At 38.1% G+C, this 24,531-nt stretch overlaps 1 protein-coding gene across 4 annotated transcripts in view; it reads left to right on the top strand.

Moving 5' to 3' along the window:
* Window positions 1–515: 515 nt before the first annotated feature.
* The window catches only part of AGL (amylo-alpha-1,6-glucosidase and 4-alpha-glucanotransferase), a 56,995-nt gene continuing 32,979 nt past the window's right edge, over window positions 516–24,531 (top strand). For 2 of the 4 annotated variants that reach the window (XM_077823492.1, XM_077823495.1), the window contains exons 1-17: window positions 516–579; window positions 877–1,026; window positions 4,799–5,009; window positions 6,421–6,587; window positions 7,061–7,264; window positions 11,644–11,825; window positions 12,053–12,164; window positions 12,910–13,030; window positions 13,260–13,362; window positions 13,465–13,562; window positions 15,139–15,278; window positions 17,821–18,008; window positions 20,816–20,939; window positions 21,548–21,711; window positions 22,304–22,405; window positions 22,688–22,843; window positions 22,924–23,074. In XM_077823492.1, coding sequence (XP_077679618.1) covers window positions 945–1,026; window positions 4,799–5,009; window positions 6,421–6,587; window positions 7,061–7,264; window positions 11,644–11,825; window positions 12,053–12,164; window positions 12,910–13,030; window positions 13,260–13,362; window positions 13,465–13,562; window positions 15,139–15,278; window positions 17,821–18,008; window positions 20,816–20,939; window positions 21,548–21,711; window positions 22,304–22,405; window positions 22,688–22,843; window positions 22,924–23,074 — 2,305 coding nt within the window. In that variant the 5' untranslated portion in view covers window positions 516–579; window positions 877–944. Of the gene's footprint in view, window positions 580–876; window positions 1,027–4,798; window positions 5,010–6,420; window positions 6,588–7,060; window positions 7,265–11,643; window positions 11,826–12,052; window positions 12,165–12,909; window positions 13,031–13,259; window positions 13,363–13,464; window positions 13,563–15,138; window positions 15,279–17,820; window positions 18,009–20,322; window positions 20,447–20,815; window positions 20,940–21,547; window positions 21,712–22,303; window positions 22,406–22,687; window positions 22,844–22,923; window positions 23,075–24,531 lie in introns of those variants that run through there. The other 2 variants (XM_077823493.1, XM_077823494.1) reach the window with 2 other exon arrangements.

Below are 24,531 nucleotides of genomic sequence, written 5' to 3'. Positions count from 1 at the left end.
CGAAAAACTGAACAACAGTGAAACTACCTGCCCCCGATCTCTGAAAGCTGTTAGGGTACAGGGGGCTTGGAGGGAATTACGCAGGGTGGAAGAAGACAGAAACGTGGAACGGGTACAGGGGCTAGGGCAGGCAGATGACTAGAGCTGTAGGGTTGGGGTAACTTCTCCTGGAGCGGTGAGTGGAAGCTGAAGGGCCCTGGCTTGACCTGTGAGCTCTCCTCCCTGCCGAACTGCTGGGCGCTGTCAGGACCGCCACAGGCCTTTGCTTTTAAATAAATACAGTAGCTGAGTGCGCAGCCTTTAAAATTCTCCCTTGCAAATGCCAGCAGCGCTCCAGCCACCCCTGCCCCGCGCAACCCCCTCTCCTCCAGCCGCCGCTCCGGGCCTCTCGCGGGAGCTCCGCCGCCCCCTCGCCCAGGCAGCGTCAGGCCGCGGCGGAACCAATAAAGTTGTCGCGAGGCGGGCGGCGCTGGGCGGTGCGTGCCGCTGCCGGGGAGGTGAATATCCGCCCGGCCCGTAGCCGCCGGAGAAGCCCCTGGTGCCTCTACCTGGCCAGGCTCTTGGCGCGGAGCAGCCGCCGTGAGTAGCCCCGCGCCCGGCAGCTATTTATATAGCCCCTGGGGTGGGACGCGGGCCCAGGGCGCATTGTTCGGGGAGACTGACAGGCGCAGCTGCCCCTCCGCCTGCGCGTCCCCCGGCCGCCGCTGTCTGCCTGCGGCTCGGCCCTGCGCGGCGGGGCTGGACTCCCAGCTCCCGGGGCTGCCTCCCCGCGGGCGCTCTGCAGGCTGGGGCAATGTAAGTCTGGCTCCCGCGGGGCTGGGACTCCTTCCTGTTTTCCTGGCTGTTGACTTGTGGGGGGGTTGTTTGTTTTTGTAGGGGTCGCGCCTGTATTTCCGACACTAAGTGTCCCCCCTTGAAAGAGGGCAAGTCGCCAGGCAGCAAAAATGCCCCCCAGTAACCAGATTCGAGTTCTGCTTCTCAGCGCCATGGAAAAGCTGGAGAAGACCCTCTTCAGGCTTGAGCAAGGTCAGTGCTGACATGTAACGGGGCTGCTCTGCGCAGCGCTGGTTCGTAACTGAAGCGAGAGTCTAGGCAGAGGGTAGGTAAGAGACCACTGAAATTCATTCATTAAAACGATCGTGGAGAGCTGTTGTTTTTTCCCTCACCCATCATCTCTCTCACACACTCTGTGTGTTCAGGTTAGTTGCTGTCCTCTGCTATTGTAGTGCTCTTTTTATGTTGTTGATTGTTTGTATGGTGATAGCTTTAGTGACCACAACTATGGATCAATGTGGGTTATAAAACACTTTCAGGCCAAAAGGCAAATTGTATAAAAAAAGCAAAATCACTATTCCAGTTAAATATGAGCCTAGTTTAAGACAGTACCTGAAGGATGGTATAACTATAGCACTCCCATATCCATTGCTGCTTCAGTCCTTGTCTTTGCTATTTATAAAACTCTTTGCAATCCAACTTTTTTGTGCAGTACTAAATCTGTTATGTACAAATCTATTATGTATCTTAGTCGTAGGTATATGAACTATATTGATGTTGTCAGTACTTTTTTTGGGTTACAGGTAAGATTTGGAAAAACATGTTTGTGTGCTAAATGTATTTCAGCAATGCTGTAATTTGCAATTATTTCTCATGTTCGTAAATACTTGGAACTATTTTTATTTTTAAGTATACCCATCAACCTGTTAGTGAAAGATATGTTTGGACCAGTATCCTCTTGGTCAGCAATCTCAGCCCATAAACTGTTCAAGATGAAAATGCTATCTGATATCTTTATTCTTTCTTGCGTACTTTTTTTTTTTTAAGGGGCAACCGTAAAAGTTTTAACTTTCACCAGGAAGATTTAAAAAATATTGTCCAAGAATAGTTGATTTATGAATTTACAGTACTTTCAAAATACTTTCAGAACAGCCCAACCTTTTTTACCCTTCTCTAAAACTAGAAGTCTGCTTAAATACTTTGATTTCAGAATTTGCTGAATGATTAGTATGTGAATTTACCAGAAACTTTTATCATTAACGAACAAAGTGCAGAGTCAGTTCTGACCTCCTTATTAACTTTTCTTCAGGCTATGTAAGCTTTGTTTGGAGGCTGCTAAATATTTGAAAACCATACATTTCAAATTGTCTAAATTGATAGCTACTCTCTCCCTCAACTAGCTAATTTAGGCAAAGCATTCCTGGTATCAGTACTGTTACTATAGGGAATAAGATATCTAAGGCATATAACCCTGTAGCCTGATCTAATTTTAGCAGACTCAATAAGGAAATGTCAAGACTATAGTGGGGAGAAATTGCCTGAACTTTTTGAGGGCACGTCTTCACTAGCAATGTTAAAGCACTGCCGTGGCAGCTCTCCCAGCACTATAAAAAACCACCTCTATGAGGGGAATAGCTACCAGTGCTGCGAGCGTGGCTCTTAGTGCTGGTGCACTGTCTACAGCGGCACTTTACTGCACTGAAACTTGCAGCGCTCAGGGGGGTGTTTTTCCACACCCCTGAGCAAGAAAGTTGCAGCACTGTAAAATGCCAGTGTAGACAAGCCCTAAGAGTGATTTTTTTGTGTGCAATTTTTGCAACCAAGTTAGCTAGGTTTTTAATTGATAGGTACCCAAATCCTGAAACTTTTGTTAAGCCTTTGCACTATTATGTGCTTGGAGGGTGGGTTGTTTTTTTCTCTTTTATGTTTAGTGGATGATAGGGTAAGTAACGTACTATAAACTTCATTGGCATGGGCTATTTAAATGTCTTTGGATAGCTGGAATCTGATATTTGGTCGTGCTAGCACAATTCCATTCATTGAGCAACTTTTTTTATTCAATTGGGATAGCGTATTCAGCTGTTTAACTTTTTTACATGTTACAGCACAATTTTAAACTCTTTTTCTAATACATGGTTGGTTTATCTATTCTTTAGACTACATGTAGAACTTCCTTACTAGGAAGACAAGACAACCAAGAGTATTTTGCTTTTTAACTGAAGAATGGGTAAAAAAGTCATGGATTCCAAGATTCTGATCCTGCAATTGACTGTCCATGGAAGTCACTGTGGCCCTGCAGGGTGCATGGCTGTGTGTGGGTGTAGGCAGTTGCAAGGTTGAGGCCTCAATCAGTAATGGTTGTTGCCTTGCAAGCGCTTAAGTATCTGTCCAATTTTACTCACGTGAGCAGACCAGGCTTTTAAGGCCCTGATACTACAATCCGATTCATTCAGGCACATACTTGCACTGAGACCTGTTGGCTTAAATGAAATTCCATGTGGACAAGTGTTCACCTGAGTGGATTAGATTTTAGGATTGGGGGACACATGTTTCCGTTTTAGGGTATTAAGGCGTCAATCTTGCAGTTTACAATTTGTGGATGAGCGCTGCACCCAGGCAGAGTCCCATGGAAGTCAGTGGGGTCCATGCAAATATAGCTGTCCAAGCTGTAAATTGCAGGAGTGGGGCCTCAGTCTGTAACTTCATTTATATCTTCAAAAAATGTAAAGGTTTTTGGATTTGTTTAATTGAACATTCCATGAAATGTAAAAATACCTAAAGTAAAATATTTTCATTTTCAAGTTTGGTCTTCTGTTTTTCACAAATACCTATCTTCCCAATTCAATTAAATTTAAAAAAATGAGTGTCCACTTAGAACCTCATCAGTTTAAAAAAAAAAATGATAGAAAGTAAATTCAGGTGCTACATATTCCCAAGTTCCTGTGCCAGTGTATGTGGTTTGAGAGTCATATTTTCCTGTTGTGCTTTTATTTTTGAGAATTATTTTCTTTCTCTGTTGCTATGGGTATGTCTTCACTACCCGCCGGATCGGTGGGCAGCGATCGATCCAGCAGGGATCGATTTATCGCATCTAGTTTAGACGTGATAAATCGATCCGCGAGCGCTCTCCCATCTACTCCTGTACTCGAGCGCTGCGAGAGGCGCAGGCAGAGTCAACAGGGGGTGCGGCAGCCGTCGACTCACCGCGGTGAAGACACCACGGTAAGTCAATCTAAGTACGTCGACTTCAGCTACGTTATTAACTTAGCTGAAGTTGCGTAACTTAGATCGATTTCCCCTCTCCCGCCGCCCCATGTAGACCAGGGCTATGTGAAAGATTCACATAAATATGAGAAACTGACTAGACAGCAAATGTTTCCAAGTGCACAAAGAGAAACAGACTAGAGAAAAATAGCATTCTTCCCCACTGTGTCAACTATAGTGTCATTTATAGTCTTTTCCCCCCCATGTGTTAATTATAGTGATATAGTAATTGGGTGTTACACATAACAAAAATAGGTAAAATATGGGTTTTAAGTTGACATTTAAATTAAATAAAAAATGTGTACCATCTCTATATATTATATATTAAAAATGAGGTGACTGTTTAGATAGTAATACTCCTGTCACCTCACAATTCTTCTAAAACTGCAATAAATAACTTTTTCCAGGCATTTTTAGTTACTGTATTGTATTTGAACAGAAATAGAAATAAAGTGCTCTGAAGAGGGATACATAATTAGTTTCCCATTTCCTATTTCAGGGTTCTGGTTGGTTTTGAATGGTAACACTAGCAGAGAAGTAGAAATAATTATTATAGTATCATTATCTGTTGATGAGAAATGCCAGTAAAATAAAAACATTCTCTTAACTTTACACCCAATATACCTATTTAGAATTACAGTACAGTACATCTATTAACTTAAAATCTTCATATTGTAAATCACAATAATAAACCAAAGATTTAGTCTTTAATTTTAATAAATGAGATTATTTTTTTAAACCCATTCTCTTTTCTGTTGAGGTTTTGAACTGCAATTCCGACTGGGCCCAACATTACAAGGCAAGCATGTTACAGTGTACACTAATTACCCAGCTTCTGGAGAATTATTCAATCGCCGCAAGTTCAGGGCACTATCATGGCACAACCCAACAGGAAGAGAAGATGATTCTGACAAATATTGTAAACTGGATCTCCAAATTTCTGGATCATACCAGTATTATTTCAGTCATGAGTAAGTGGAACTTTTTACATATGAAAAACTGCAGTCTTCCCCTCACTACTCCATGTATCTCAGTCTTGACCTAGAAGGATAACTATGAGGTGTAAGATGATAATTCAGTTTCCATTTCAGTGCAGTCATTGGCTTCTGCAGAGGACTGCCCACAAAGGCTGCAAGATGTGGTTTTTGATGCTGCAGTGTTTTGGGGAGTACTCGGAACAAATTTAATCTTCTATTTGTTTATGAATTTTGGAAAGGCAATCCATGCCTGAAAGGTTTCAAAGTCATCAGCATTCTAATGGTAATTAATTAATAGACTTGGAAGGTTGTGAGAGATCAGACATTAAAATAAGTAGTCTTTCTTACATATCTTCATGTTTTGTTCCACTCAGTTCTGACATATAGCTGCTACCAGAGCTAGAAACCATTATGTTCAAAACCTATGTAATAACCCATTCATCTCTAACTTTTCAGTGATTTTTTTTTTTGAGGTCTTGAGACAGTATAAGAATAAAAGTAAGATGGTAATAAGAATTCAGTTTTTTTATAAAGTCTAATGCAATCAATCAATCTGTAGTGTATTGTACCTCACCTATTACCATTGTTTAAGAGCTGATAGTTTTGGGACCATTGTGGCTGATCAGGACCATAAAAATCTTCCAGGTTCTCAGCCTGGACCAGTGATCAGAGGAAAAATTTTGATCCCAGTTTATAATTTTCACCATCAGCAATACTTCCTCTAGTAGTTATCTCATTGTGGTTATGGGAATACTCATGTTCATTCTATTAAAAAATTGCTTAGTAGAGGAATTTCTTGTAGATTATAGTCAGAGTACCTACAAAAACAATGGTGGCTGTTCTGATACATGATTTTTAAAGTTTTATAATAAAACTTGCATTCTTACTTTTTTCCCATTTAATCATTAGCCTTGGTGTTACACAAGAATAAGACTCGGGCACAGTTCTTCAAGGTGCTGAATTAAATCAATGTGGGGGTTAAGAATACTCAGCAACTCATAGGTTCAGTCACTGTTTTTTGACCCCAATTCTTCACTTCAGTCCGTGCAGGCTGATTCGCATATCTGCACAAAGCCCCAGTGAAATCCATGGGACTTCAAACAGTCCTAAAGGTCTACTTGCATGGATCCAACTGCAGGACTGAGGTCTTTTGTATGTTCTTTCTCCAGAAAAAGGCCTTGTTGTAAATTTCACAGGTAGAACATGAAGTAAATTTGAGTCTAAATGCATCCATAAATTGGGGAAATGCTGGGAACAACTCTAAGTTTGAAAGATCGATAACTGTTTTGTGGCTAAAATGGAATGATTTTAAACTACCAGATTATAGATTGGCTTCTGGTGTTAGAAATGGCTGGTGCAATGGGCATTTGCTTTTCCAGTGGTTAATAGACTCAATTTATTCTAGAAATGAGAAAAGTGGTGGAGGTTACATAGTTGTGGACCCTATTTTGCGTGTTGGAGCTGATAATCATGTATTGCATTTGGACTGTGTTACGCTCCAGACATTCCTAGCTAAGTGTCTGGGACCATTTGAGGAATGGGAAGATCGTCTTAAAGTTGCAAAAGAATCAGGTAATAACCACATACTCTGTAAAGGTCATTTTTAAGGGATACGGCTTACATTTATACTGGTTAAGTTCTACTGGTATGTGTTACACCGTTCATATATCTTTTTTTAGTTTGCAGTTTAAGTTATGAAAATAGTTATGAAACTGAATTCAATGCTAAACATATAATAGAGCAAACCAGTCTGATTAGTAAAATATTTGCTTTGAAAGACAAGTATTTGGGATTCACCTTTAAAAATGTGATATAAATTTTTAGATTGTTTCACATAGATGTGAAGCTTTGTAAACTTGATTGAAATGGGGGACAGGAGATGGGGATAGAGAATGGTTTAAATCTTACCCTAAAACTTCTCTTATTTATTTGAAAAGTTTTGTTTTCAGTACATACTGTGATAAATGGTATAATCATAGAATTTCCTCATCTTCATTGTAACATTTTTCTTGTATTAACAAATGGTTTCCTTGTCATTTTTGTAGGTTACAACATGATTCATTTTACACCATTGCAAAAACTTGGATTATCTAGATCATGCTACTCTCTGGCTGATCAGTTAGAAGTAAATCCTGACTTTTCAAGCCCAAACAAAAAGTGTACTTGGAGCAGTGTAGGAAACCTAGTGGAAAAAATGAAAAATGAATGGAATATGCTTTGTATAACAGATGTAGTCTACAATCATACTGGTATGATTTTTGTTACACTATCTTGATGCTTTCTGTTGCCAACTCAGTAATGCTGTCAAAGCTAATCTGGTTATTCCACTAGTCCATTTTTTTTTTCCTGAATAGACCTTTTAAAAGGCTTTTTAAGGAACTTCTTCTTTATCTGCCTTCTGAACCCTTTAAGTCTAAGGCATCTCTTGTGTCTGTCAGGGAGAGTTGTCTATTAAGATGGCAAAATGAGAATTCTTTATCTGTGCTTAAAGCACCAAAAATCTAAGGACATCCTCATAGAAACAATGTATCTATCGAACACCAATATGCATGTCTATATTTTCATACTAACTGTAATTATATATACCGCAGGGCATTGCTCAGGCATAAATTCACTGGATTACACTGTGTGACAAGTGTGATGTTCTTCGTTGTTTAAAAAAAACACACCAACTTAAGGATACTATTATTAGAGGGAGGAAGAAAGGAAAGCAGTAGTGGGCGTGAATGGGGCTGATGGGAAGAGAAGGTATGGAACAGGTCCATATAATACTTTTAAAAGAAGAGAGGTTAAAGGAATATGTTCTCGACATTAGTAACAGGATCAATTTTGTATCCCAATAATTAAGTCTAATTATTCCACATAATAGTGCGAAAATAGATCATATGTTCTCAGTCTTCCAGTTTCTTTTATAATGTACTCTGTAGAGCTGCTACTCATAGCGCACTGCACCCCTCTATTTTTGGAACTTCTGATTCTTTCAGATGTTGGAGTGCTATTTACTTAAACATCAAAGATGCTTTTAAAATCCATTTCTTTGACTCAATGAGCAATGATTAACAAAAACAGATTAGGAATAAGATGGTTATTTAAAAGAGTAAGATGAATTCTATCATATACATTCTCCCAGATCCCATGAAAGACTGTACATTTCCACAATGTACCAAGGAAAACCCTTTCCCCACACACCCACTCCTGTGCCCATTTCCAAAGGTCATGTGTGTCCTTGGTACCAACTCTGTATATTTTATTTTTTGTAGGAGTCTAATATCTAAATACAGTTCAGTATGTAATATTTCTATGGTACCATTAGTTTGGCCTATGGTATTTTTATAGCTAAATAATAGATGGTCCCTACTTCAATGGCTGTAAAATGAAAGAGCTGAAGCCTGCAAACTCTTAGTCACATGAGTAAGAGCTATTCACATGAACACGTGTTTGGAAAACAGGACCCAAGTTTGGACATAACATAAGTCATAAGAGCAAGCAGTGTAGGAGTGGTAGGCCAAGAAGAGGCAAGTGAGGACAGCCGTTAAAAACTTTGCTTGGTTAGATATACATGCATTTTAAAAGGTTCCATGATTTTATTTTTTGTTTGCTGCTGATAAACTAATATAGGTGGTGGTTCTTTTTCTATTTAAGTGGTGAAAAAGATTTCAGTTGGAATATTTTAATTCTAAGCCGCTTCTGGGAAGTATCTTAATCATTATTTGACTAATCAAAATAATTTGATAGAATATTTGGCCGTTTGTATATTCAAAAAAAGCTTAGTTTTATGCAGTACTCTCAAACAACTGAATGTCTGATAACGGGATCAGCAATAAAATGATTAAACATGTTAGTGTCACAATCCTTTCTTTAAATGAAATGTAGCTCTGTGTAAAGCAAACAAAACTTGCAGTTTATTTCTTTTGAGCTAGCTAGCCTTGCAGACAACAAACACCCCTGGCCTCATCTGGTATTCTTGCTACAATACGCTTTTTTACAAATATAGATTAAAAGCTTGGGCTCTGAGTCTACAAATTCTCATGCATGTGTGTAACTTTACTAACATGAGTAAAGTTATGCTCTTGTGTGTTTGCAGGGCTGGGGCCTTATAATGTCCCCACAACACCAGATGAGAATTTGCTATATTTTAACATCTGTAACTACAGTTCCTGTACCATTCTCAAGCTACCAGCCCTGCTTATCTCTTCTGTCTTCTTTCTCTGCCCAGCGTGTATGTGTATTGCAGTTTAGGGAAATTTCTCCCATTTCCCTATAGCCAGAACTATTTTAATCAGTCTTCAGTAGCACTTAAACTTATGTGGTAAATCAAACTAGTCATCAGAGTCAACACTTATTTGAGATGAAAGGGAAAAAGTCTGAGTGCTATTGTTTTTGTGCATCTGGCTGCACACTCAAAAAGACAACATTGCATTAATTTCAGTTCTGAAACTAATCTTCACAACAGAATGGGCTAGTAAACTTCTTCCTTCCTCTTTTCTTCCTTCCTTCCTTTTTTAAAATGAAGCTAATATTATGGTGAATATATTATTTGCTGAAAATCCCTACATCGGTGAATTTCTCTAATCAGATATACATATATTTTCAGTCTGTTGCATTTCACAAAGCAAGAATAGTTTGTCAAGCATAATGCTGTGTGTCTAGTGTTTCTCCAGAAATAAGTTTCTCTCACTAAATTCCAATTATTGAGAGGATTAATCTTCAAAGCAATTCCTTTATCACAATGATTAGAAATATTTTCATTTCCTCTCTGTAGGCTAGAAAGGCAGTTTCTCAGAATCAAGTGAAAAGTAGTCATTTTGCTGCCTTATGTTTTGTTGGAAGGAATCAATCAACCATTTCTGAGGCCAAAGGAGAAGTCTTTCTTAGAAGCATCTATCATGCTTTTTGCTCATCTACGCAGAATAGGATAACTTTGCTTTTTAAAGAAAAAAAATATTTTTCATACAGATGTCTGAGATAGCATATGCATGTTGAATAATTCCCCATACAAAATATTTACAAGTGAAGCTTTTAAAAGCCCAAGGTAATGTTGCTTTGTTCCTTTCAGTTGAGTAGGCTGCTTTTAGTTGTGGATGGCAGAGTTCCATATTTATAAAGGTCGAACAGTCAAAGCCAAATTCTAAATGATATTGAGCTGCAATGTTAGAGGTCACTTTGAACAAGAGAGACCTATACATACTATAGGGTGAGCAGCAGTGCTGTTTCTTTTCCTTTTGATATAAAAAGATCCCCCTCCATTCCCCCACAAAAAACCTCAACAAACCCCCCAAAACAGTTGGTAGTTTTTATTAATCAGCCCATGTTGTTTGTGGTTCCATTGTGATATAGGGGATTTTTGACTCTTTCTTAATATTTATTCTGCTGTTTTACCAAGGTTAGAAATTACTTGTGGATAGTAACTGACACAATCCTTTTTTCCTCTTTCTTTGAGTTAAGTACCACATTTGCTTTACTTCAGTCTCTCATGGCTCTGCTAAAACAATTCAGTGCTAAGAAAATGCACATCTAAAAGTCGTGTAAGAATTATACAGAGGTGAAACCAATAGTGATGAATGAAATTGCTCCCAGAAAAACCCCATGGAATTTAATAGTGATCATTTTTGTTTGGTTGTTGAGCCATTCTGTAGCAGTTCTAATGCTCTATTATATTACATAGACTCGTTCAAAAGATCCCATGAAAATAATAATTTTCTATTCAACTCTATCTAGGACTTTTCCATGAGGAAAGAGAAATGAAGTAATGGGAGTTAGATGCTTTCTTTTCTTCTCTTTCATATTCCCCCAGTGATTTATAATCTCTTCCACCCTTCAGGGGTACCCACTATTACTACAGGCATAGCCTTGTGTATAGTGCAGTGAGTTGCACTCAGTTTCTGTGATCAGGGCTCCTTGATTTCTGTATTGTGTTCATTTTTAATTTTATTTAAAACAAACATCAGTATTTTTCTCTATGCTGCTACAGGAGTGAAGATAAAAGGGGTCTTACATGAACCATCATTCAGCTTGCTGCATGCACCAGAGGGAAGGATGTGCTTATTACTCCGTATCAGGGCTTTGTAATGAAGATCAATGATTTGCCTCCCTTCCCATCGCTACATCTGGTCCAGTGGGCTGATCAGTTTATTTACAGCATAGGGTCATATATAAATCCTCCACTCTGGGTTCACCTCTCCTCTACCCTCCCAGGCATCCAAATCACTACTCTGAAAGGTTCTGTTTCTTTGGAACATCTTGTATCTTTAGGCCATTTTTAGCACCATACTTGGTGAGAAATGATATTCTTGACCGTAAACATATTAAGGGGCTATTTGGAGAGAAATAATGCCCAGCAACCAGTGTGTGTTGTTTTGCAACAAAAAATGTAAAATTCTCTCTGCTATACTAGAAGTGATACCTGTTTGTCTACTGACTTTCTATAGTCCTATCAAAGACGTTAGTGGAATGCAAGCTTTCACATGGCCTGATTCTGTATTGGCTGAAGTCAAACCCTTCCATTGGAAAAGGAACTGATTTTACCTCCTATGCTATCCTAACGTTTTGGTCCTAAGATGTTTGTATAAAAGTTAAATAATTCAACTTGTTTAATTATTCTGTTTTTTTTTTTCTCTTCTTAAATAAGCTGCTAACAGCGAATGGATTAGGGAGCATCCAGAATGTGGTTATAATCTTGTAAATTCTCCGCACCTGAAACCAGCCTGGATCTTCGACAGGGCTCTCTGGCATTTAAGCTGTAGTGTGGCTGAAGGGAAATACAGAGATAAGGGGCTGCCTCCTTCAATTGAAAATGACCATCACCTGAATGTAAGTAAATGAGAAACATAGCATTTCACTTTTGTAATAATAATCAGTGAAACTGGATGAAGAAATGTTCAGTTATCTATACTGTGGGAGTGCCTAAAATGTGCTGATGTTTTTTAAACATATAGGAAGACAGTTCCTGCCCTGAAGAGCTTATTTTTTAATGTCAACATTTAATAGTTTTATAGGACTTGTGTATTGTAAAAGTAACTTTTCTTTCTTTTTTACAGAGTATCCGTAAAATAATTTGGGAGGATATTTATCCCAAGATAAAACTATGGGAATTTTTCCAAGTAGATGTTAACAAAGCTGTGCAGCAATTTAAAATCCTTCTGACTCAAGGTAAAAACATGCCTGTTACACATAAGTAATCCTTATACTTCAGTATGTTTATCTGCTGTTGGGCAAACCTTGTATGTAAACGATAAACACAGTGGGGTAGGGAGGAAAAAACAATGTAGGAAGTCTTAACTTAGATGATGTGTTGAAGGCAGTAGTTTGCCCAGCTCATTCATCTACAAAAAAGTTTTGGTAGAAAAGTAGCAATTGAAAAAGTTAATTCATGCTAGACCACGGAAAATTAGATATATAATTCTGCTGAAATATTTTTATTGTAATATGGAGAATATCTAAAATAGTACAACATATGAGACAGGTTAGTAGTAGTTAGTGGACAGTATTGCAAGAAACCCACAGAGTATAGTGGGTTTTGTTTTTGTTGGTGTGTTTTTGTTGGTGTGGGGGAGGTTTTTGGTGTTCTGTTTGGTTTGCCTCTGAGCATGCATTCATCTTGAACACTATCAATTCTGACAAACTTTATTTTTGTATCTTTCATCAGTATGCACAATTGGCAAGTACTTTTAAAAACTACTTTATCTAAGAATTGAGCTAAAATCCTGACCCGGCTGAAGTCAATGGGTGTTTTTGCAATTAACTTGAGTAGACCTGGTTTTTCTCCCTTACTGTCTATATTTCAGTTTCTAGGTAAACTGGAACAGCAAAAACTGTATTCTTTGTTTTTAAGATTTATTCTGTGTGGTTTTAAACTTCCACCCTACTACATTTTGTGTTAAATGTTTTTCTTCAGGTAACAGGAAAACTAAATCTGATCCAAACCAACATCTTCAAATAATTCAGGATCCTGAATATAAGCGACTTGGCTGTACTGTAGACATGAATATTGCATTGGCAACATTCATACCACATAGGTACTGTAATATAGGGTTTGTACAAGAGAAACTGAACCTTAACTTTAAACTGAAAAATCTAGTATGGTGGTATGTTCTGGGTGGGGGAGGGAATTAGAATTTTCATTCCTCAATATTTGAGTTACCTTTGATTATAAATATATATATTTTTAAAATTTAGGAGCTTTAGACAGGTGTCTAATGATATCTGAACCTAATGGCTTTTAATTGCTGTTTTTCTCTTGTTTAGCAATGGGCCAGCTGCAATACAAGAATGCTGTAACTGGTTCCAAAAGAGAATTGAAGAATTAAATGCTGAGCAGTTTCGGCAAACTAACTACCATCAAGAGCAGGTCTTATTAATGCTGCATTTAAATGTTGAATTCTTGCTTTCTGTTATAAATCATAATTTATTCTATTTTATTGAACTAACATTTATATTAATGTACTTCCAGGCAGTCACTTGTCTTCTGGAGACTGTGGTTTATGAGAGACTGGCTGACCATGGTCCTAAACAGGGTCCTGTTAGCAGAAAATACCCTTTAGTTACCAGGTATTATGCCTTTGTCTTCCTCTCAAAAACCCATTTAAAAATTTTCTTTCTTGGATTGACTAGAACTTCCAGATTTGATGTTACATACAATATTATCGGCCTGATTCTTATCATCTCTAAGGCCACGTCCTATAAGGAACTGATCACTGACATGAACTTCAGCAGTCCTGCTGAGCACCTTGCAAGATTGGACCTTTACACTGATATAAGTTAGGAGTAACTGCTCCTTAGGTCAGTGGAGTAACAACTGTGTAAGAAGAGAAGAATCAGGCCTTATATCTTAGAAACCAAACTATGTGGAACTTATTTTAATTGAGGAAGTATGAATTTGGAGCTTCAGCTTTGCTTCAGCGAGGGTTAGTGTTTCTTTTGTAAACTGCTTGTGTAAGTTGCACTTATGCCTGTGGAGGAGAGACATCTCTGGTGAGGTGAATGCAAAATTCAGTAAAACTAAACTTCAAAATAAAGCTCACCTTTTTATCATAATAACATGGGATGCCTTCCTTATAGTAGTTGGCTTCATGGCTACTCTAATTTTAAGACTAAAATCTTCTGTTTTGAACTACTGGCCTGCAAAATTTCATTTTCACATTCTGAGCTACAGTGTAAGCCTTTGCAACTCTTTCCCTATCTTTCTCCTCCTCCCTTACCCACACAGATGGACAAATGGTCACTTAGTAAGACTAAACACTCATAATGCTTTGTTAGCAACTTTGTTAGCAATGACTGAACTTGATAAGAATTTTGGATAAAATCCTACCCCCAAAAAAGTGATCATCAGATGAGACTATAGAACACAGTATAGTGTTCAGGACTCCATTGAAATCCAAGGGATTTTGCATGTTGTTCATATAGCGCTCATCTTGACGGAGCAGGAAAAATTATACCACGCTGCACTTGCCAGGTCAGCTGCATAGTGGAGTTTTGCAAGGGTGTGAAGTGCAGCCTGAGGGAAATCGGATGCGTAGGGGATCCTTTGTGTGGAGCTGTTAGAATCTCTGCACTAGTGTGGAAGCAGTGCACTACTCAGTAAAGAGGATACGATGACCCAAAATCCCTACTTATTGAGTATAATTTGGAATATGGAATAAAACTTAAATGGAACTATTTATATGCATTAAAATTAAGGATATGCATGAGTGTTTGCAGGATTGGGATCTTAAACCCAGATTTTTGAAAGGTATTCAGGCTTTGCTGTGCTCAGTGATGCAATCCGTAACTGATTTAGGTGTCTAAATCTAATTTTCAAAAGAGAGTTAGGCATTTAGGAGCCTAAATTCCATTGTAGGTGTTTACAGCCATACTTTTAAAAATGTGGGCCTTAGTCTTCAAAATATCAGTGAACTATCACATTTCAGCAGCTTATCTTGTCATCCCAAGTTATCCAGCTATGTTGCAAAACAGAAAACGGCCCTTCATTTATGTTCTAGCAATAGCAGATACTTTTTACAATGAATAAAAGCTAGGCGGTCTTGCAACTTATTGGTTGATATAAGGCAGGAGGTATTTCAATTGTCTTCAAAAATTAAGACAAACTAAAATGCACTTTAAAATTAAGTATTTGTGCAATCTCTAGATACTTTACTTACCCATTTAAAGAGATGACCTTGGAAGAGGAAGAATCTCTGATGCATCAGCCTGATAAAGCTTGTCATTTCTTGGCTCATAACGGTTGGGTAATGGGAGACGATCCTCTGAGAAACTTTGCTGAACCAGGTTTGTGAACTGAACTTCAAATCACTTTATAAACAAAGCAAAAAGGGCATTTTTCTGTGTCTATCTCAACACAGTTCCAAATTTTAATTGAAAATTGTGCCAGTATGTAGTATTTGTGTTCCAATTCAGCATGCTAGTGACACTAAAAATACTTCAGGATTTAGAGAGAGAGTCTTTCAATGTAGATAACTTTTCATTCTCTGAGTGCTGTTGACTGTTATCTTTCCATGTTTATAGCAACCACTGGTAGTACCTACTATAGTTTAAGCTGCAAAACACTTCGCTTTCTGAATAAGTAAGAATGGACTTATGCTGTGATCATGATTTTCTGAGACATTCACTTTTTTTAAATGAAATTTTCTATGCTTAGTCTCTCTACTTGAAGGGATGCAATTTAAGTTTAAATGCATCTTTCCTGGCGTTTGAGTTAGGAGAACTGAACATAATATTTTTCCCTGTTTTTTTTATTCTGACTGCATTTTTCTATATAGATAGCTCAAATACATCTGAACTTTGAGGGCCAGATCCTCAATTTTGCCTTTAAGGTACCCCATGATTGTCTTAAATTCTCAGATCACCTATAGCTTTTATTTTATTTGGGGAAAACTCAGAGCAGTGGAAGTTTTGTCTAGTGTGATGGAGTTTTAATTCCAATTCGGGAACCAAACTGTATCTTCGTCTGCACAGCCTGGTCTCTGGTCTTGGATTCTCTTATTCCATACCCCCTCTAGACTGGAAGTTTTGCTAATGACTAAATTGAGAACATTCATGTTGTTGGTAAAGGAAGGAGAAGGGAAGCTCCGTAAATCTAGCCTGTGGACAACATCACAGCAACTGTTCGCTCATAAAGTGAGACTCATAAATTTACTGAAAACCTGTCAGAGCTCTGCCAATAGGTACTTTCAGTATGTGGCTCTTAATTGTTGCAGAATAATTGACTTTCTTTTTTTCTGTCTATATTCTCTTTAAATAAGTAAAAGTCAAGGCATAGCTGAAGATAATACATGTTTGCCCAGTGTGGAATTAATTCTTTTTTAATCATCCTTCAGTTGGCTGACCTTTTCGTGTTGGCAAATATACATGTATTTGGCTAGTGCAGTTGTCGCCCATTGTCTAGTTTTCACTAAATGGGTGAAATCTTGGCCCCATTTGAAATCAGTAGGAGTTTTACCATTGAATTTGGTGCCAGGATTTCACCCGGGTGTTAGAAGACACTTGTATCTCAATATATGACAGTCCTTTGTATTCTCCTTTTAAATCAGTTTGCCTTAAGGGGCCACTAACCACATGACTTGCACACTTCCATTGATCAAACATTGTGCGGTGATGCACAGGTAACTGCGGTGCAGGCTATCAGTGTGTCATAGCTCTCCTTTTTCTGTGATCGCAGTGAACAGGTGTTCACAACTTGCCAGGGCCCAAATGTTTGGAGTGAAAAAATTCACAAAAATAGCAGAAGGAGAGGTTTGAAGTCATGCAGGATTAGTTTCTCAAGTGTGTGCAGAAAGTTTTCCTTATGTTTCATGATTCAACCTTTTTTACTTCGCTAACTGAGTAGAACAGTGAGAATAAGAAGACGTCATTGTAGAATCAAAGCAATCAGACCATCAGAAAGCCTTATTTCAAATGACTCTGCATTTGACGAGCAATATGTTCCTTATGCATGATTGTAAGCAATTACCAACTGTGGCTTGACAGCCGATGCTGAAAATCGAAGTAGCTTCTGCAGCCTTCTTGGATGTCTTCAGTAGATCATAAACACCTTTTTCCTGGTCTGACTCTGACAAAATACTTTTAATAAAATCTTCCAGGGCTGTGCCTTTTTAAAATAGTAGAAAATCTCATGTTTTGTGGTGCAATGGAGTGGAGCATCATTTGCAGATAAATTGTGATTTTAAAATTTATACGGATCACCTCTAAAAGACTGCAATAAGTGAATAAATGAAACAAACAGATTAGGAGTACAATTTTCAGAGTCAACTCAGTGACGTAGGTGCTTTTTCAAAATGTAACCCTAGATTAATAGGAATAGAAACTGCTGCTAAAATTGATTAAATTTTAAAATCGAGGCTGTTTATATTATACACACAGATGCCGGTACGAACCTGTTCACTATGAATATTTTGTCAGTATTTGAATTATTGTTTTGTAGATAACTGAAAACATGGAAAAGATTGTAGAGAAAGGGAAACCTTTCATTGAGTTTGAAGTGCTGTTAATTTTAATGCATAGTACACTGTTTTCTTTTATTCCATTCTTTCATTCAGCCATTGTTGTACCTTATTTGAGATTTAAAATACAAATTGGTTTACTGATATTAATATAGTTCTATAAACAGAAATCTTAAATACACCTTTAGAATAAACTGATATGGGGAACTGTAATTTAGCATACAGTACATAATTTGGGAGTTGATATGGTATAGTTAGGAATCTTGTTTTAATCTTTTTTTTTTTAAACTTCTTTAGTCATAAACTCAATGCGTCTCATGCACTTGCTCCCAGTGGTGTATTGTAGCTAAATGAATTTCTTTTCTTTACAGGTTCAAATGTTTACCTAAGAAGAGAACTTATTTGCTGGGGAGACAGTGCCAAACTGCGCTATGGAAATAAACCAGAAGACTGCCCTTACCTGTGGGCACATATGAAAAAATACACTGAAATTACTGCCAAATATTTCCATGGAGTACGTCTTGACAACTGTCACTCAACTCCTCTTCATGTAGCTGAGGTGCGGAAAGAATAGGCATTTTTATGATAAAGTTGTTTTTGTCTGTGAAATAAGATTTACAATGCTGTTTGTGATGGAAGCCTGTGTATGTCCGCATAGCAAAAGTTGCTCATGCATTAGCCTATCTGAGCTAGTTTGAACCCAGGTAATGCAGATAACAATAGCAGTGAAGGCCAGCACAGGATTCACAACAGGCTAGTGAGCTGAGTGCATATCTAGTGAACTGAGTGCGAGGCTTGAACTACCTGTGCTGAAGCCTGGGCTTGTATTGTCTTCACCGTTGTTGTTCGTTGTGCTAGCTGGGTTCAAGTGTTGTAGAGCCATACCCTGTGTATCTCCTGTCACAGAGCTTTGTCAGAGAATATTGTTTCAGGTGTGGTATGAAATTCCTTGAATGTTGTCTATTTTTTTTCTACTTTCCGATGAGTGCCTTCTCTCTTCAAGACAAAATCACTCTTAAACAATATAGGCTACTCATATCTAACTCATTGCAATTGGTGTCATCCTTTGTGAATTAATAATTTGGGCATTTGAATCTAATTTTGTTTTAGATTACTATGGAAAATATTTTTTTCAAAGCTCTGTCTGATCAAGCATAGTGTGAGTGACTATCCAACTAGCTCTCCAAGATACATCTTTTTTCCAATTTAAGTCCAGTTAATGAATATTTACACAATAGTTATTTTTCTGATGCCTGTATCAAAGCAGGATTGAAACTAATTGCAGATCTATAAGTGTTTTCTGCATTTAGGGAAACAAAATATTGATTCACTTAAACCAGTTCTAAATGCCCTGGGAGCCATAGTGCAGACAAGCTTCCCACAGCTAGACCTGCTGTTACTACCATTTTAATTAGATCTGCTTTTCAGCAGGTTTAACTGAACTGCTCATAAAAGAGGGCATAGCCATGAGACTCTTGTCTAAGGGTATGTCTACACTTAAAATACTACAATGGCACAGCTGCACCATTGTAGCATTCCTCTGTAGACACTGCCTACATCAACAGGAGGGTTCTCCCATCAGTGTAGTTAAGCCACCTCCAAGAGGCAGTAGCTAGGTCAACAGAAGAAGTCTTCCGTCACCTAGTGCTATCTAGTCAGAGTCTTAGGTTGAGTTAACAGCACCGCTCAGGGATGTGAAATTTTTCACACCCCTGAGCAACATAGTTACACTGAACTAATTTTCTAGCATAGACCACGCCTAACTCTGGTTTAGCTGAAATGGCAGTAGAACTGATGAGAATGTTTTTGTTTGTTTGTGTTTTGTTTTGTTTTTTGCACATTTCCCCAGAGTAGACATGGATATATCAAGACCAGTACTGAGTGTCACAAATATCATTTTTCATCAACATCACCAGCAACAGTGGGTGCAAATGACCATGAATTTGTTTTCAGCAGCTTTTCATAGTTACTATTATTATTGATGATGCTAGTGTTTCCTATAATGTAAACTCTTGTTGCCGACCTAAACTGTGTTTCATCATAGCCTTTCACAACTGGTAAAGTATAACCTACAACAGTATAGTTTGAAAGGGTTATTTTTAAGTGTTCTGCTTGTTTTTTCTTTTTTACCTTAGGACTTTTCTACACAAACAGCTGCATCAATATAACAAAATTAGTTTCTAAATCAATTTAGTTAAGCAGATGCAACCCGTTTGTGTGACATGCTTAGATCTTAATGCAGTTTCTTATTAAATTAAGCCAAACTAATATAAGGCCCTCTTAAACTGATTTCAGAGTATCCAAAGACAGGTGTTGCACAGATTTAAATCAGTTTTTAGAAATTATTTTAATTAATCAGTACAGTTTCTAGCTGTAGACTGGGCCTTAGAAATATGAAGTCTCATTTCTCTACTTTTGGTTCTTGAAGGTGCAGAGGACTAGAATGGGAACTTTCTCACCCTTAATTTAAGTATTGGTGTTGTGTCTTAAACAGAGATCTTTCTTCCCAACTGTTCGTTCATGCAGTTGAGTTTAAAAGGTATTGACAAAAACAAGCAAAATACCCACAAAGTTTGAAGTAGTTTGACTAAAAATCCTGTGAGTTTTTTCAAATTATTCAGGAGGCTTTCCAAATAATCTTTATCAAAACCATACCAGATCTTGTAAATGTTCACAAGTACACCATGGGGGTCTAGCTTTTTTGCGATAAGTTCTGTATATTTATTGAATTCAGTATATTTTTGTTTCCTTGAACAAAATTGTTTAATTACTCAATTATTTGGTTAGCATGCATAATAATATATTATGATAGATGCCTAGGTTTCAAGGGGTTTTTGATGAAGATAATTAAAAACAATTATTATGATCTATAGGAGATGCTAGCAGCAGCTAGGTCAGTCAGACCTAATCTTTATGTGATAGCTGAACTCTTCACGGGGAGTGAGCATATTGACAATGTCTTTGTCAACCGCCTGGGAATTACCAGTCTTATTAGAGGTACTATAGACACCTGAAAGCCATATAGGATTGCTATATATGGTTCAAAGTTTTTTAATGTGAAACTAACATTGGTTTGTTTTTTATTCTTCTTGTATCTTTGTCCTTTGCAAATTCAAACATCTTTCCTGCTTCCTTTTTCTTTTAACTCCTCCATCTGTTGTATCCTTCTATTCCTGATTTGGCTTTTTCAATTTGTTAACTTTTGTATAATTGAACTTGTTTGGTTTCTTCATATTTTGGCTTTCCATTTTGTCTCTGCTGCATGGCACTTCCCTGCTGCCCAATCCATGCCTAGCCTTGTATCCTTTCTTTTTTTCTGTTCTGCCTTTTCCTTTTCTGTGGCTTTCTTGGCTGTGCTTTTTGCAGTACATGCTGGACACAGCTAGAAAACTGCGTGCTGATTTGTATGTAGTGGCTGAGCTGTTCACAGGAAGTGAGGAGTTGGACAATATTTTTGTGACTAGATTGGGCCTTAGCTCCTTAATAAGAGGTAGGCTTGCTATGTGTGTGGTTCCCCATTACCTCTCTGACACTGCATGTATGGTGTGCCATTTATGAAGAAAATGTCATATATTAGAACTGCACAATTTATCATATTTCATATATTTAACGAGTGCTCAAAGATGCATTTAATAGTATGGTTCATTTTATATTTATCTATTTAAGTATGTTATTGCATCTTAGACGGAGAGATGCATCCTAGGTGTAAGGAGTCTAAAAAGAATAGTTATATGTCAGTCCGGAGGGGTGGGAGTATTTGTGGCATAGCTTTCCCGTACTTCCTGCCGATTGGTTTTGTTTTTTTTTTTAAGAAGTTTATCACCTCCTCTGAAGCCTGGTAAAGGGGATCCTAACATTTTAAATGTTTTTCCCCCCCTTCCACCCTAACACATGATGATAAACTACATAGTGGATGCCCTCAAATTATGGACACACTGCCTATAATTAAAGTTTAATGTTCTATTAATATTATTCATTAATATCTTTGATTATTTAACATGCCAAATGTAAAACCATTTATTATAGTCTCCCTATTGGATAACCTTTAGTTATGGTAGTAATTCTCCTATAAACACTCATGCAAGTTTTGTTCTGTAGAGGCAATGAGTGCATATAACAGTCATGAAGAGGGAAGATTAGTTTACCGCTTTGGAGGAGAACCAGTTGGTTCTTTTGTTCAGCCACGTTTGAGACCTTTAATGCCAGCTATTGCACATGCACTGTTTATGGATGTTACACATGATAATGAATGTCCTATTCAGGTGAGCACTTAAATTATGTTAGATTTTCATGTTAAATACATATTTTTTGTACTGTGATTCAGTCATGCCAATTCATAAGGGTTATGTGAAATGGAATTACTTTTGAATGGTGTTTCGGAAAGTCATGATGGTAGTTAAAAGGTTGCATGAAATAAGTGGAATTGTACAGTAGTTCCCACTGCCTTTCAACCTTCTGTCCCTTTTGGGAGAGAAGCATAAAAGCTACTAAATATGTCCTGTTTTTACTCTTGCATGTCCAACTATTATGAACCTAGTAATGTTTGCCTGTTCTCTCAAACTTACCCACTCTGTCCTTCCCAGGATAATAACGGGAGGATCAGAGGAAGATTGCTGGGAGTTGGGATGACATTGTTAGGAGCTCTGCTCTTTTAAGCCTTGTGGTGATTTTGTTTGCTTGTTTATTTTAAATAAAAGCCTGTAGAAGTTTTAATCTGTGATTACAGTGTGATAAGCACATCAGTAAACAATGAGTTCTTCTGTAAAACAGGTATTTCTATGTATCTAAGTGTTTGGAAGGAAATAAGATGATGATAGACTAGGTTCATTTGTCTGTTTTTATTCTTCTCAATAGCACCGATCTGAGTATGATGCTCTTCCCAGCTCAATGATTGTTTCCATGGCATGCTGTGCTACCGGAAGCACCAAAGGCTATGATGAGCTAGTACCACACCAGGTCTGTGTCTCCTCTTTAAAACTTCAGTTGACTCAGTTAAAAATAAAAAAAATCACTATTATAATACTGGAACACACATATTAAAGTGTATACAGTAACTTGGGTAATTTACTCATTTAAAATTCCAAGTAGATAGCTTATTAGCTATTTCACTATATCAGTGAATAATAAATTTGTAATATCGGATAAATGTATCTCTGTGTGTGTGTATAAGTAAAATATGGCATTTCCAATTATTTTTCAGAATAGTTCATGTATGGCTAAAGTTTAATTTATTTGCAGATTTCTGTAGTCTCTGAAGAGAGGTTTTATGCCAAATGGAATCCAGCAGCAACACCCTCCACTCCTGGTGAAGTTAATTTCCAAACTGGAATTATAGCAGGAAGGCTGGCCATGAACAGGCTGCACCAAGAGCTGGGAGTCAAAGGCTTCATTCAGGCAAGAAATTAAAGTAAAATGTTTCACTCGTTTAAATTTTTTTCAGAATAAGAATGTGTGTTAATTTATATATTTTGTAGGTGTATGTGGATCAAGTTGATGAGGATATAGTAGCAGTGACTAGGCATTGTCCTAACACACACCAATCTGTAGTGGCTGTGTCTCGTACTGCTTTCAGAGATCCTAAAACTTCCTCCTACAGCAAAGAAGTGCCTCAAATGTGCATCCCAGGTATTCAAACCTGTTTTTGAAGAGTTGACCATATCAAGGAAATTAAAGCTTAAAGCTGAAACTGAGTGATTGACAGACTCCATGCTCGCCATGTTGATTCTAATTTCTTGAAGGTTATGTGATTAGGATGCAACATTAGGTACCTTTTTATATGCTTTAATATCTATGCATCACAAATAGTTAAAGGGACACCAACTGAAAATAACTTTTGACTTTAAAAAAAAATACAGTAACTCCTCGCTTAACGTTGTAGTTATGTTCCTGAAAAATGCGACATTAATCGAAAAGATGTTAAGCGAATCCAATTTCCCCATAAGAATTAATGTAAATGGGGGGGTTAGGTTCCAGGGAAACTTTTTTCACCAGACAAAAAACTATATATACACACACAGTATAAGTTTTAAACAAACAATTTAATACTGTACACAGCAATGATGATTGTGAAGTTTGGTTGAGGTGGTAAAGTAAGAGGGTGGGATATTTCCTAGGGAATGCCTTACTGCTAAATGATGAACTAGCATTCGGCTGAGCCCTCTAAGGGTTAACACGTTGTTAATGTAGCCCCACTCTACAAGGCAGCACGAATGGGGGAAGGGGAGACAGCATGGCAGACAGAGAGAGAGAGAGATGTGGATTGCCCCTTTAAGTACTCTGACACCATTCTAAGTACATTACCTTTAAAAAGATCAGGAAGTTGAGACAGCAGCTGCGGAGACCTTGGGCCAGCAAGCTCTCTCCGTCCTGAGCCCTGTCCTGTCTCCACCCTACTCTATATGGAGAAGGGGTAAGCAGGGAGCAGGAGTAGTGGGGAGGGGGATACCCTGACATTAGCCCCCTCTTCGCCCTCCTCCCCTGCACAGCAAGCAGAAGGATCCGGGGAGCAGCTCCAAGGCAGAGGGCAGGAGCAGCATATGGCGGTGCCGGGGAGGGACAGCTGAACTGCCAGCAACTGATAGCCTGCTGGGCAGCTGCTGCACAGGGAACTTAGAGGAGCAGGGAGCTGATGGGGGGCTGTCGGTCCACCCTGGTTCCAAGCCCCCACCAGCTCGCTCCAACGGTCTGCTCTTCCTGCAAGCAGTGGACAAAGCAGGCAGCTGCCAAACATCGTTATAAGGGAGCATTGCGCAACTTTAAACAACCATGTTCCTTAATTGATCAGCAATGAAACAATGTTAACCGGGATGACTTTAAGTGAGGAGTTACTGTATGTCATCTGCCCCAATATCCCCATGGAAATACTGTGGTTTCATTTCCTCTCTTGCTGTTTGCGAATGAGCCACATAAATGGGAAGCTAATTAACTCTAGCAGAAGACCACTGGAAGTGACTGTATGAAAAGTGTCTATTTTTCTTTTTGTCCATATACAGCAATCTTAATATCTTATTTTACAGTATTCTTAAGTGTTACTAGTAGTTATAGGTAAAGAATTTCAGATGTGTGGGTTTAAGTTGGTTGAG

The sequence above is a fragment of the Eretmochelys imbricata genome, chromosome 8 (assembly GCF_965152235.1).
Source record: "Eretmochelys imbricata isolate rEreImb1 chromosome 8, rEreImb1.hap1, whole genome shotgun sequence".
NCBI classification, from domain to species: domain Eukaryota; kingdom Metazoa; phylum Chordata; order Testudines; family Cheloniidae; genus Eretmochelys; species Eretmochelys imbricata.
Note: the sequence above shows the minus strand (reverse complement) of the source record. Positions and strands in the feature narration are given on the sequence as shown.